This window comes from Prunus persica, chromosome G3 (genome assembly GCF_000346465.2).
Source record: "Prunus persica cultivar Lovell chromosome G3, Prunus_persica_NCBIv2, whole genome shotgun sequence".
Lineage (NCBI taxonomy): Eukaryota > Viridiplantae > Streptophyta > Magnoliopsida > Rosales > Rosaceae > Prunus > Prunus persica.
Genome location: NC_034011.1, coordinates 10,064,959 through 10,080,783, shown reverse-complemented (window position 1 = coordinate 10,080,783; position 15,825 = coordinate 10,064,959). Strand labels below are relative to the sequence as shown.

General features: G+C 32.9%; 1 protein-coding gene across 1 annotated transcript; it reads right to left on the bottom strand.

Moving 5' to 3' along the window:
* Window positions 688–3,654, bottom strand: LOC18781710. The gene is made up of 7 exons (XM_007215111.2): window positions 3,359–3,654; window positions 2,479–2,575; window positions 2,253–2,315; window positions 2,108–2,155; window positions 1,951–2,004; window positions 1,134–1,191; window positions 688–996 (listed from the first exon to the last, which is right to left on the bottom strand). The coding sequence occupies exons 2-7, from the start codon at window positions 2,533–2,535 to the stop codon at window positions 953–955; spliced, it is 324 nt and encodes a 107-aa protein (XP_007215173.1). The 5' UTR covers window positions 2,536–2,575; window positions 3,359–3,654; the 3' UTR covers window positions 688–952.

Genomic DNA, 15,825 nt, shown 5'->3' with positions numbered 1-15,825 from the left:
ACAAAGTTGTGAAAAAAATAAAAAAAATAAATAGTATTTGCCATGGCAAGCCTAAACTGCTGAAAACACACTTTGCTGGAGGGGACTAAGGCAGTCACTATTCACGTGAATAGTAGCTGCCCTAAAGCTCCCCTTGCCATGGCAAGGGACTAATTGGTGGAAATGCTCTTAGGGGAAACTCCTTCTCAAGAAGTGACGGAAGAAACACTATCGTCCTTCCTGAATCGTCCATGCAATGTTGCGATGACTTGAAGAAAAAACTTGGAAAACAATGTTTGATCGTTTCCTGAAAATAGCCCCATGTTTGGGCTGCTAAACACCCTTTTTTAATATTAAATTGGATTTCAGGTTTCCAAAAACATAATATGATTTTCCGATTGCAAAATACTTTGTATTCATGGACCCTACTTAAATCAGAGAGATGAAACACAATGTAGTATAATAATGTAATCTCCCTAGCATTACTCTTTCTGATTCTATAACAAACACACCCCAAATTACAACGACCACAGCAATGCATAAGACTTCTTTAACTTTTATGTAAATTTAAAATTTTAAACCGTAAGATTTGTTATGAAACTACTAAAATGCATTTATCAGAATACAATACACGTTAACCGGATTTTTTTATGACAGAAGAATCCAGTCTTAAGCTAAGCCCTAAATACGGAGCTGAAAACTCATAAATTTTTAGAATTTTGCAAATAGCTCTTCCATCATTAATAACGAAAGCAATAATGTCCCACAACAAAACTTGGAACACCAGAAGTTATGGATTAGTTTCAACTGTAGTAATGTTGGTGTAATGCATTTCTCTTTTTTCATTATAGCTTAAGTTCACATCATCTTCACCAAGTTTGTTTTCAGGAACAACAGAATATCATCCATCACCAATATAGGTACCATAACAACAGTTGATAGGTCTCAGAGGATTAAAAGACCAAAAGCACTCTCATTCATTGGCAGCTGAATCCTCAGAAGGAGCACTTCCTCCATCTACATAAATTCGAACAAAAAGGTAAATGGCTTTCCTTTTCTTTCTTTTTTAACTTTTCTTCTGGTTGGGAAAAACAATATGGAAAGATTAAGTACCTAGCCGAAACAGATTTACAGAGTTCTAAAGATTAGCATACCTTCACCATCTGATGGAGCACATGGAGACTTTCTGTATCGTGTTTGCTGCTGTGTGGGCTGAAGCATGAAAAAGAGCATTAAAGAGGCCGAAAAATAACTAAAGAGAACAACGCAATATGTAAATTATCTCGTTTCTTCCGTAAAACTGGTAACGCATAAGAAGGGGAGGGGAGGGGAATATCAGTTTGACATCAATTGAAATAATCATGTATCGAAAAAAAAAAAAAAAGGATTCTTTTGCAGAGTTTATCTACTTGATTTTTTTTTCTTTATCCATACAGGAAGTGTTCCAACTCTAGCAACTTCTTTCAGTGTGCTTAAAATGCCACTATTTGGCATGTGCTATAATATATGCAATAATTCTGAAAGAGAACAGCATCATCTGTTGCATTAAACTTAAACCAATATACTTTGGTGGACGTTAGTATAATATTTTAAGGAAAACATTATAAAATGTCATCAGGCCCAATAAAAGTTTGCCATCTCATCCAAAAGCTTGATCTAATCTACATTGCCCCTAGTTATGGCCTAATGAAAACATTGGAACAGCACTTATATTCAACCAAACCACCAATAATAAAGTCAAGTAATTTCATCTACTTTTTAGCACAGGTAATCAGTTCATAGCAGTCAACTAGTTGACATGACAGAATGTATATTTTTAAATACGGAGTTCCCAACATGCCACAAAACTTGGCTCAAGAAGCCTGCAAACTATCATCTAAGACAAAATATAAAGTATTGAAAATGTGTAGAGGACAGCCAAAACAGAAAGTTAAAAGTGGAGACAACCTCAATTGAAAATGGGAACGATACCTGTAATTTTGGCCGAAGGGCTTCAAGTGGTCCTTTTGGCTTGTCAACACCTTGCTGTTATCATCCAAAAAGAATCAAATGATATGAAGTAATTCACATAGCAGAGATTTCCCACTGTTGTAATTAAAAAGTTAATCTACAGTGCTGGGAAAAGTACCTTTCCAAGAGCCCAATCAGCAGAATCGAAGTAAGCACGTTCATGGTCCTGAGATCAAATTCAAAGTCTCAGATAAAATCTAGTACAAACTTTATAACTGGAACCACAGACATAAAATGAGAGCAATATCCAATTCAAAAATCACCTTGGAAATTAGTGGTGGTTTTTTGGGAATAATGCCACCATATTTTTTCTTTATAGCTTCCTCCTAAGAAAAGAATAAACTTTGGTCAAACCTCTATATCAATACAACGATTTCTGTACAAATAATTTTCAATACGAATTTCCTCAGCAGTAAATAAGCTTACACAAAACAAAAAAACAAAAAAACAGGCATTATGCATCTTGCATAACCAGAGTTTGAACACAACCTCCTGTGGCGATGATTTTTCAGACTCATCCACTCGCTGCTCTTTGCCATCCTCCATTCCCAGAATAAAGTCCTCACCCCACCCTAGCAAATACCAGCTGCAACACCATACTAGTTATTTATATGTCATCAACAAGTACCCCGTGAAGTTAATTCACAATGCATCAAATATAAACCCCCATTTTGCAAGCACATTAAAATAAGAGAAAATAGACTCAATGAATTAGAGACATATAATTTCAGAAGAAAAACAATTCAATACTAACATTAGTACTCTCATAAGTATATTGGCAATTTAGTCATTAAAAAGGAGACACTGTCAACCAGAAAGATTTTAGACAATCTCCTTGGCATGAAACCTACATGGTCTAAACCCCCAAACTTATTCCAGGCAATGCTCTAAGAATATCTCATTCATTCTATTTCTCAAGTAGGTCCATAGTTCCTTCAAAGAAAGTTCAATCAGCTAAAACCAGCAAGTGCAAACTAAAATCATGTGTATAGATCTCAATTAACCTCAATTTCCTTGAAAATTATGGAAAAATAATGACAATAACAGTTACCTTTATTGTCTACTAGAAAAAAACAAAACCCAAAAATTAATATTCTGAACAAATTTCATCCATGTTTATAAAACATTGAACAATATAAAAACGAAAATTTTGGTGAAAATTCTACAACAATAAAAAATTAATATTAAAAGTGAGCTAATGATTAATTCAATTACACATTTATTTCAATATCTAGATCTGATCGAGCTGTGGTTTAATACAAATCCATCATCACATTTTGGAGAATGAGAAGCAAAAGAAATCTTTGGAAATGCAACTTAAATTTACAAAATTTAAAAAAATTAAACATAGGGCGTCAAGGATTCGTACCTGAAAACGATCTAGATCAAAATCTAAAGAGAGAAAGCGAATCTTAGCTCGAGAGAGACGGAGAGAGAGAGAGATAGGAGGAATAGGGTTTAAAATGGTGTGGGGTTGGGGAAGAAGGAGGAGATCTCGTCACGTGGTGCGAGGACTGTTTCTACAATTGGTGGTAGTGCTGAACTTGATTATCCTGGATCAATTATTTTAGTCTGTCATTTTCTGGTAACTAACTTAACGCGTTTTCTTTGGTTAAATCATGGGCTAACAAAAACGATAAACAGTTTATTAACAGGGGTTTTGATTAGGGTGGGCGCGGTCCAGTTTGGTTAGATTTTTATCTTAAACTACAATTGTTACTATTCAATTTGTGGGGTTTAGTCCAGTTTTTTGATTGGTTTGATTTAAACCGTTTCTGGCTGCTATGGGCATTCTAGACCGAAAAACTGGAACACCGAATCAGACTGGCGGAAAAAAAACATATAAAAAAGAATTGATTTACCAAAAAGTCAACAAATTGAACTGAACCGGTTTCAACTGATTTTGGCTTCAATTTCACATCGCACCAAATCAGACCAGTTGTATTTTCTTTATTTTATTACAAATTTTTAATAATTTGGTTCAAAATTAGAAGCGGTCAAAATCGAACCGGCTAGTTTTTAAACAAAAATTTACTTCAACCGGACTGGTTAAATAATACCAATTCCAGTTCTTGTTTGAGGTGAGAATCAGACCAAATCTGACCCTGCCCACCCCTAGTTTCTAGTGTGGCTTTCAGTTTTTCGGTTTTTTTACTATATTTTTTAAATTCCTACTAAAATTTTATTTTTTTGTGCTTAAAAATTCACTAATGACCCAATTTCATGCAAAGAGAGATGATTGAGCCTAGAAAAGGGATGTGGTTTGAAGTTAGGCTTAGGGAATTAATTATGGGATTAGAAATTTAACATTATACTTAAATAATTTTTAAAAAGATAAAAATATAATAATAATAATAATACACAGTCGGTCCGGTCTCCAGTTTTGTAAGGTGTGAAATCGGCATCAAACGATTGACTCAATTCGGTTAGTTCGATGCTGGTTTGTTGACTTCTTAGTCAACACCATTTTTTTCGTCCGATACGACTTAGTGTTCTTGTTTTCTTGTCTTGATGCCTACCCTAGTTTTGATGATCATTTTGGTACTCTACATTGCAAATTAATCAATGTAACCATCGCCAACTATGTCTTTTCTTTCTTTTTTTTTGAAAAATTCTGAAATTGCATTCATAATTCAACCAAAAAGAACTTTGACTTAAAGTCTGTGAAACTTCATCCCCTTATAATTTAAAATATCGCTTGTATTCAAGAAAAAAAATAAAAAAATCAATGTAATCATCAATTTTCATTCCCAACGTCAATGTTATCTAAGGGCTGGGCATTTCCAACCCAAATTAATAAACTCGATCAATCAAATTAGTCGAGCTGGTTTGATGCGGGTTTATTTTTTTTTTTAAAAAAAATGGTGTTGAACGTGCTTTGATTTACAATATAAAATTTTAAATTCTTTGGCCAAACTGAACCAAACCAATTTGGATTTTTTCAAACTTACATTTTTCACCCATCTCTATCCTATTGTTGGGCTTAAACATGTGTGTACTATATCCCTCCCCACAATAATTTGTCAACTATATACAGGGAATTTTGTCAATTTGGAGAAAACAATAAAATAATGTTATGTATTTTAAAAAGTAACAAAACACCAAGCGTAACTAGTTGTATGGGCTCAGCATAGTGGGTAGAGTGGGAGAAATACTTACATGAAATTGAGATATTATTGTTTTGTCATTCCCGACTCTTATATATATATATATATATATATATATATATATATACAGTCTCCTTCTATTGAGGGATCCCTCAAATAATTTTATTTGAGGGACGTCCTTTAGGGTACCCTACAATTCTTTTCCCAATAATCCAAACCATCTATTTTTTAGGTATTCATTCATAGATCATCCTTACAAAAAATTAGACAAATCGGAAACCGTTTCGACATCCAATTGTGTCTTACAAAATCAATGAACACGGTGCTTTAAGAAAAGTACTAAAATTTCAATAACTCAATTGAGTGGTCACATGATATCGGATTCAAGTGATTTTTTGTAGAGATGATCTTTGAATGAGTATCTACAAAATAGACGGTTTGGATTAGTGAAATACAATCTGGAGTGGGGCCTACAAGGAGTGTCCCTCAAATAAGCTTATTTGAGGGATCCCTCAATGGAAGCTCTCTGTATATTATATATATATATATATATATATAATAAAAGAGAAAAGCCAAACCGCCTAGAAGGAGCCATACCTGTACCAAAGAGGAAGCCAAATCAATTACTTTTTATATTCTCAAGAAACTTACTGAAGAAGTAAAATCAATTATTAATTATATAATATAATATAAAACAAAATAAACAAAACATGGGGAAATCAACAAACCTTCTTCCACATTAAATATTTTTATTTTTTATTTAAAAAAAAAAAAAACCTTCTTAGCCCAAAAATAAAAAGATGAAAAAACCCTTCATGACATATCAGACCTTCTCAGAAGGTCATAACCCAAGCATTTTTTGTTTTTTTTTGTTTTTGTGTGATTCTCATCTACAAGCTAGACCATTGGCTTTCTTTGAAGGTAATTTTTTTTTTTTATATAGATAGATATAGATGTATAAATTTTGTAAATTGTAATACATATCTTTATTAATTAATTTGTTTTCTTTATTATTTGATTCAACAGAAAACTTGGATGTTATTCTTGTTCTTTATAATTGGAAGTTTCAAGTTGAAGAAAATATACTCAAAATCCAAGTTTTATTGTTCTTTGTTAATTAGTTTTATTTTTATTTTTATTGTGTTATGTTTATTATAAAAATTAAAAAATGGTTCCTAAGAAACAACTTTTGGAAATCTCAAGAGACAAAGAACGAAAAAAAAAAAAAATTGCTCAAAGTTTACAAAGAATCTTTGAATAAATATTTTGTTAAACAAACAAAAGCTGGTTTTTATTTGTGAATGCAATGTTTCCTATGCGGGGTACTCTTTTTTTTTCGTTTGGGGTTTTGTCCCATTAGGTTTTCCTCAAACAAAATTTTAATGAGGACCCAAAGTGTTTTTCTTTATCTTTCGTAAATTCTTATAATTTTAATAAATTTTTTAATTTTAATATTTAATTTGTATAAAGGGCCACACTTGAGAAAATTTGCCCTAGGCCTTAGAAAACCGAGGGCCGGCTATTATGTATGTAATGGGAAAATATCACATGCATTAAACCCCTTAATTATATCACGCCCCAAGTCAAACAGCCAATCAACAGACCAAATAGGCATATGCCAGGTGGCTTTCAATGGCAAGAAACTAATCACCCAACGACTGTATAAAAAGTTAACCTTCATCAAACGAAGAAGGTAACTATGTCTACAATTAAGAATCTTACTCGCACGCAAGAATAATGCTACTCTTACTATATTTATATACTACATCTTTATATCATTTTATGCGGACAGCTACATCAATTAAAATTATTTAATGTTTTCTTTCTTTTATGATTTATTCCAGTATTTATTTTTTTAATTGTCTTAATTAAAATACATTTCATTAATTTAATTGATGTGACATATAATATAGACATGTCAGTGATGCCACATAATGTGGTATAGAAATATAGGATAATGAAAAGTGAAGCATTACTCAGCACGCAATGCATGCTTTCAAAATTATGACGCGTGATTAAGTAAATGTAAAATGATGCCTAGCATATTGTTTGGGTCGGATTGACTATGGGCCAAGTTCATGGCTTTAAAAGAAATAAGTAGTGAACTGGGCCTGAGGCTTTGTTTTCCAAAACAAAGGAATTAGGACATGTGGGAATGGGTCCAAATTAGAAGGGGGTTTTGCTTCCATTTTTCACGTGGGTTTAGCTTGAAAGTACATGTTAAGCAGAGCGTTAAGAGCTCTTAAGACCATCTCTAATCATGTTGCGACTAAACTCAAATTTTTACCTTCTAAAATACAACTATTCATGTATTTGTAGGATTAAAATTTTTTTTTTCTTCCAACCTTGCAGACTCATAATTTGAGTCCACAACTTTATTAAATTGTTTAAGAATGATTAACTCATAATTTTTCTTTTTTGTTAATTTTTCTTGACATTATTTTTGTTTCAACCTTCGTAATTTAATTTTGTGAACATTTTAACCTAAAAAAATTAAAATTCCAAAGCATAATAGAATTTCACTTTAAAATAAAAACAAGTATAGCCCAGCTTTTGCAATAAAATAAAAAAAACCATCCAGTTTTTTTCAGCTGTTGGATTCCAACGTCTTTCTCTCCTGAAGTTGCCATGTGTTGCGCAAAAGGACTGTCGGCCAGACAGCTTTGCTGTCATGTGGGGCCCACCTCTTTTTCCTCTTCACATGGGCTACAAAATAGAGCTTTGGGCTCCGCACAAATTACTAGTTTAGGCAAAACTTGGACTGGAATTCCACCCCAAATTTCACCTTTCTCAAATTTCCACCCCCCAAAATAGATGAGTTGAAAATTTTTTGGCTCAAAACTGAAAATTTAGTTGAAGATGGTCTAAGAGCTTATGTCTAAAACCCAACCAAATCCTACACAAACTGTTGGTTTCTCTACTAACTTCCATCATTCCGAATTCAAGCGGGCTTTGCTTAATTTGAGCAAGGATTGATAGGTAGCTACTCTCTAATAGCCAAGCTATACTCTTGTTGTCACTATGCCATCAAGTGGAACTATATTATTAGAAAAATGAGGCTGAAAACAACAAACATAATCAATCTCTCAAACAAGATTCAACTTGGTCTCAAGTTTCTCAATAGCATTTTTGCTTTCACTTTTCTAATTTCCAATTGAAAACTCATGAGGAATCTCTTTTTATTTGCTATGCCTTCATCCATTCTTTGATGCTAGGATTTCTAGTTTCACGCAGTTCGATTCATTTTCCTTATGTTGTCTTTCAATCAGATCGAACTTATTTTTCTTTCTTCAGCTTGTAATGCCCATTCAGACACAATTTTATGAATAATACAAGTTATCTTTTCAATATGCTTTCTCTTTATTGTTATGTTTATTCGAGTTCTACATCGCACAAGTGAGATATTTAAGTCCTTAATCAAGCAAAGCGTAGAAAAGAACCAATTCATGCCAATCCCCACTTGGAGCACAATGACTTGCTTAGAAGTCAAGATTTCTTATGATGCAAGATATCAAGGGTGATCCACTTTTTCCTTGTCTAGTTAGGAAATCTAAAAGTCTTCTCACACTATCCAAAAATAAAAATAAAAGAACCTACCTCCCACTAACATATATCCCATTGGATTTCATGCTCTGACTTATATAAATCTTGAAATTTTCAGGCCCAGGCTCAACCAATATTTATATTAATTCGAAGCCCAAGAACATATATACTTCGAAGTAGCCCTAGAAATTTTCAGTTGAAGACAAGATGTAAAATACAAATGTCTATTAAAAAAATAATAATTAAAAATAAAATAAAAGAATGGTGTGCAAATACATAGATGCCTGAGGCACCAGCTGATGCAAACACATCAGATTCTATCTAATTGCCAACTTGTCATTATATGAATGTCTTTGTTTGCTCCAAAGTTTCATTCACATTTTATCCATTTTTAAAAATCCAAAATGGGCAGTCTTTCTGGGCCCCAAACATAACCAAAAACCTAATCCATAGAGAATCTTACCTTCTTTGAGATAAGGTTAGAAGCTTTCCTAATTATCAATTTAACAAAAATAATATTTTCTTTTTGTCTTTTTTTTTTTTTTATATCTCAAATCTATAAAAGTATGTAAGAGATGTATACGTGTTTGGTTCTAGTGTATCTCCTTTCTTTCATGCTTTAAGGTCCTGTTTGGTTTATAAGAAAGGAAGCATGGTGATTTCTCATGTTTAGTAAGTCCAAGCATGGCTGCATGAGAAATGGTTGCCTGGCACATAAGAAAGTAGAGGGAAAGTGAAACCCTCCTCTCTTATTGAGTTTTGTTTTTCCTCATAATGAAAAATTTTAGAAAAATAAGCCAACATTAAATGCACATTTTTAATGACTATTTTGTCTACATTAACAATTTAGAATTATAATATATATCATTTAATGCATTCTTTTTTTTATTTGATTTAATATTGGTATAATTGGAAAATTATACAAACTTTGTTTTCCATTCCTACTTAAAACAAACATGGAAAATGAAATAAAGTGATATCTCCCGGTTACTTTCTTAGCATTACTAAACATGAAAAATGAATCTTCATTCCTCATCCCTTGAGAAATGACATAGAAAGTAATTTCCCTTAAAATCCGTTCCAATCTAAATAATTCTTGCATTAACTAACAATATTTTTGTTGCTGTACATTTTATATGACCTAAAAGCTCCCAATCTGAATACTTCGTGCATAAATCACTCTTGAAATATAATAAAAGCTTCAATTATTGGACTCTATCGTTTTCTTAAAATAAGAACATCTTTAACATAAAATAAAAAAAATAAAAAAAAAACGCAAATAAAGAAAATATATAACTCTGAGAATTCAATGCATGCTTAATTTAATAGCATTTCCTTTCCTCCGAGGCCACTCACCAACTCTTTATGTATTGATGCCAGATGTATGGTGAGAAAGCTGTGTTTCCCGCAGCTTCTGAGGACCCATACATTCATTGTATTTGTGCCTGTGCATTTGCCACGCCTCTCTCTCTTTTTCCATGGGTGTAGATTTTTCTTCTAAGTACACGATACACGTCATGCCACTGCCGTCCATTTACACAGATTGCCTTCTTTCTTCTTTCCCTTTTTTATTGAGCAAATCTATTGAATTGTATTAAGGTCAACTTTTGTTGAGTGTGCTTTCAATCTTCACACTTACAATTCCTATCCTTGCAGATCTCTAGTGGTCCAATAGATTTTTATTATTTGGGTTTGTTTAACTAAATAGAAGACTCTTTTTATTCAAAAAATAGATCAGATCACGATGTCGAAATTATTCTGAACCGTCTAAAAGTTAAATGAGAGTTAATTTTTTGAATCATTTAACTTTATATCATCATTTAAGAATCGTCTCTACAATAAAAATCAGTTGTAAAATTGGAACTTGTTTGATGGTTGGATTATCATAATAGACATTTCAAAATTTATCGAAATTACAGAAAGAGTCAAATCATAAAAAATAAAAAATAAAAAAAGAAAAGAAAACAACAAGCACGCGTGACTCGTGAGCCTCTTCATCTTGCGAAGGATTTTTGTATATTTGTTTGAATTATCTGGTACCTTATTTTTGGAATTTAGCTCATAAGTCAAAATGAGTGATGCAAATTGATTTCAACTTCAAAACGTACAAAGTAGTAGATAACATGCACCCAACCCATGTCATATCCTTGAATTTCAATACCTTTAGAAAAGACAACCACTTTTCCTAAATGTGAAATTTAATTACCTCTAGATCTGGCATTTTATGTGTTGTACCAAAAAGCCTAAGAATCCAAGGATCTCTTCCTTGAGATTAAACAAGTTTAATTTTGTTAAGCGATGTGACTTAAGAGTTTGGATTGAAAACAAGTTTAGAAAATTTCTCTTAAGTTTTACGATTTTTTTAGTATGACTTTTAAATTATTTTTTCGGTTATGGTATGACTTATATATTTGTATATATATAAAGGCAAATGCAAAAAATTGTGAAACATTCAAAATACCGCAAAATGTCCTTAGTTAATGAAAAATATTAACAAATGAAACTATTCATTAAATAAAGATAAAAATAAAAATAAAAAATATATTCTATTTTTATAGGACACGACTAGACTCATTTTCTTATTCTTAATTCTAAAATTAAAAATAAATAAATAAATCAATTGAGCCAAGGGCTATAATGGCCAAAGCCATAACAACTTTATTTTGCTATGTAGCCCTAAACTTCACATGTATAATTCACGAGTTAAACTTTTTGTACCAAAACAAGAATGGATAAGCTTTTCTCTTTTGTTTTTGGCCATTAGGGAAAATCTATGCACAACTGCAAAAGGCCGCATAAACACAAAAGACCAAAAGGAGTAAAAAACATGCGACGACTTGAGTAACGTCACGTCTCTCGTTTAAACCAAAATTAGAAAAGCAAAAAAAGTGACGCCCCCAATTTCAAATAATTAAGACCCATGACATAGCCTAATCGTGAATATGTGATTCAACCAAAAAAAAAAAAAAGAGGTGACATAGCCATGACACTGTCCAAGTCCTTTCGTCAAGCTTTTTTTATGAAGACTTGGGGACTCATGGTGTCGATTTGAGACTTACAAAAAAAAAAAAAAAAAAAGGAATGCTAGCAACTTTCTCTCTAACTCTTTCCTTTGGACCTTCTCTCTTGTCCGCATGACATGTGTCATTCTTATTACACTTAAAACAATGTCATTAATACATTATACAAACTAACTTTTACTTTCCAAGTTTACCCTATTCAATTAATTAATTTTTTTTTAAACAACTCTCTTAACATCTTAATAAAAAATAATTATTTTTATTTATAACGTAAGTTATTTTTTTGAAAGAAAATGTTTGCTTTCCTCTCTTTTTTAACACAAAAGAAATTTTAATTTTCTATTTTATATATAAAAAAGACGTCATTCACATCCGTAAGCACCCCAATGGTACAAAGTTTACAGACTAACTTTTTTTTTTTTTAATAAAGGAAATTGCTTGATTGCATTTTTTTTTATACTACTAAATAAACCAAAATATCCCCTAACAACATAGACTTGAGATAAAATATATAGAAGGAAAAGAATAAAAAATCATCAAAATCGAAATTCAATATGAAAATAAATAAATAAATTACAGTTTAGATTAACAAAAGCAAAACGAAAGAGTGGTCTGCATCTATATTATACAAACGGCTATAATATGTTGCTCTACTCTATTTTTATTATTTTTTAATGGTCATGAAGACAAACATTTATAACAACCCAAGGCAAAAGGCTTAGACGAGAGCCAAAACCTGTACAAAAAAGAAGCAAAGACCCAAAAATAACTGACGTTAAATTTTTTTTTAAAATTTTTTTATTTATTTATTAAGATAGTAAGAAAGTTGTCAAAAAATATATATATATATAGATAAATTGAATAGGGTAAACTTGGAAAGCAAAAGTTAGCTTGTATAATGCATTAATGACATTGTTTTAAGTGTAATGAGAATAGCACATGTCATGAGGAAAAAGGAGAAGGTCCAAAGGAGAGAAAGTTGTTAGCATTCTTAAAAAAAAAAAATTAATAATTTAATATTGTCAAATTGGCCAAACTATTGAAAATGCAACTTCCCATACAAAACTATAGCCAAATTGGCTAAAGTATATATACCATTCCTATAATAAAAAGGAAATTTTTTTTTTTTTTTGTGGGGTCCTAAAAAAATCAGGGACCTTGTACAATGGCGCCACTTGCACCACTCCAGGGCCGCCCCTGAATGTGAGAGACTTCTATTTGTGAGGTAAAATACCTCTAGGCCAAGTTGTGCTAAGACACAGATGCTTGAGCTGAGCTCGGATCCTGGTGGTCAGGTAAATACTAATGGTCAAGTTGGGGTTGAGTTGATCACCATATATTTTTTCACCTTGACTCTGGTGGGGTTGTAAGCACATTGGTCCATGAGCTTGGGTCATGTGGGTGAGGCTGACATTAGCCTAATTTACTTGGTGTCCACCAAGAGGACTTATAATCCTAGAGAAACTAGGACGCTTCAAGTTGTGGGTGAGGCTGAGATAAACTTAATTTACGTGGTGTTCACCAAGAGGACTTATAATCCTAGAGAAACTATGACACTTCAAGTTCACCAAGACGCCTATCTAAATGGAGTCCTAGTTCGATGAAGACTAGGTTGTTCTGGAGTCCTAGTTCGAGGAGGACTATGTTATTCTAGAGTTCTACTATGAGAAGGACTAGGTCTTCTAAGATGATATAAAAAGCTGAAAAGACCCTTCTTCAAAGTTATGCAATTCTAAGCACCACAATATATTGTGCAGTTTGCTCTCAAACACTCGATTGACTTAAGCATCAGATGCCATACCGGCACCACACTGGTGTCACCCACCATTAGGTCTTCTATTTTTGTAAGTTCTGTAGGACGACTTGGTTGGTCATGCTAATCTGCTCTGGACGAATTGCTTGACCTCGATCTCAAAAAGGTCGTCTTGCTATTGAACCAAATTTGGGCATCAACAAACATTATCTATTTTATCATGATTTAACCCTACTTGGGTTCACCTCCAAGACAAATATAATTTTATGTTAATGCCCAAAAGTGTTGGTCTCCGTTAACGATTTGAGAAATCATATTAGAGTATGTGGGACTTTGCGTCTTTATCTCATGAAATTTTGTCTCTCCAACGAATTAAGAAAAATTTACCTATCGTATGATTAGTCATGTGATAAGAGAGATACAAAGAGAGACGTGTGTACAATATGTTATATTCCAACTCAAAAGAATAAAATTACTGTTAGTGCAATAATTGTGCATTTGGTTTTGGGTTTAGAAATATACTGTTTGTGCAAATAATTTCGCGGGAGAATATTCGCTCCTAAATCCTTCAACCTTCGATCTTCTTTTTCTCTCTTCCTCGATTCCTGTAAAAAATACCAAAGTAAATAGACCATACTCGGGGGGTGTTGGCCAAAGGCCCTCTGATGCTAAGTTAGTTTGAGTGTTTGTAGGAAAACAATAGCTAAGCAAAGGGTACGGAGTTGTATGTATGGTGTGAACTGGGTGGCTATAGCCGTGTGTGGTGGCCGTAGCTGTGTGGAGAAAATATGGAGAGTGGAGAGTGGAGAGAGAGAGAGTTTCGGGTATTTTTCTCGGGTATTAGGAGCAGGTTTTTCGAAGTAGGTATAGATGAAGGTTTTTCGGCGTAGGTATAGATGTAGGTTTTTCGACGTACCTTAAATGATGAATGAAGTCATTTATTTTTAGGAGCCTCGGGGCTAGGGTTTCGTAGAGAATAAATTTTAGGGTTTAGGGGGAGTTTATTCTTTACCTAAATTCGTAGAGATTGAGTCGGACTTGATTATATCTCTTTATTAGGATAATATCTGAATTAATGATATTATCTTCTCTTTATTAGGATAATATATGAATTAATGATATTATCTTATTAAATAAAGATAATATCTTATTAATTAGCCAAATAAATTGATTCAATTAAAGAAACTAAAAGAAACAAAAAATGTAGTATTGAAACCCTAGCTCCCTTTCTCCCAAAAAACACTTTTAGAGTCTTTTCCACTTTAAGGGGGGAGGAAGCCATGGTTCTTCCCCCCTCTCCCCTTTGCTCTTCCTCTCTTCCTCCTTTCACCTCTTCCCCCATTTTCAGAGACAAAGGGTTTTCCCTATTTTTCTTAGTTTTGTTATGATTTTCATCCAACCATTATAGGCGGCTGCGGCTCAGCGTCGGATCTTCACATGCATTTCAGCGTCGGATCTCCACCACCATCTTTTTTGCAATTTCTTTATATTTGGAATAAGTTGCAGAGACTCTTTGGGTTCTTTATGTAGTTTTCACATCTTCTTTTGTGACAGCTTTTCATCTCTCCTTAGTGAGAGTTTTATTTGTATTGTTATGGTTTAGTTTTTTAAAACTTTATCTTTTTTTTTTATTATTCTAAGTTTGCAATCTTAGTTGGGATGCCTATGCCAGAGTTTCTTCGATCTTGCCTGATCGTTAGTAGAGACATACCTGATTTTCTTAATTTTGATATTAGACCGCTCCGTTATTGTAATGATCCTTTTGTGGCTAGTTTGTATTGGCCCTTTGTGACTAATGGCTTTTTTGGCTAAATTATAAATGCAATCGTAGAATTTCTCAAAAAAAAGATTTGATTCAATTAATTAATTTAAGAGATAATCTCACGTGACGTGCTATGATTGGAAACGAAAATATTTGCTACTACATATACTATTACAAGAAAAAAGAAAGAAGAAAAAAGAAGTTAAGAAATTATTTTCTCTTCTTAATAATGCCACGGACATTAACTAATATATCAACTTATTGATACCAACTGATGAAATGCTATTACTCTAAAGTGTCATTTTATTTTTTGAAGATTTAAAGGTGTGAATATGTCCTTATCCAAACTAAATGCTACGTGAGAGCTTAATGAAGGCTCAAACTCAAGATCAAAAGTAAGTGAAGATTTTTATTGTGTTCCCTATCCATTGATGCATCCATCCATCCACCCATATCCAAAACACCCAAAATGGCCCACGGGACACGGAAGTCACTCTTCTTCCCACGCGCTCCCCACAGCGCCTAGTATACTCGCCTCATATCCATAAACATACATCGTATTCACGTGGGTCTCCCCCATTAAACGACGACGCTTCCCCTCACCAGCAGCCATTAACTCCTCCTCCCTCCCCCATCTTCCATCCACAGTTC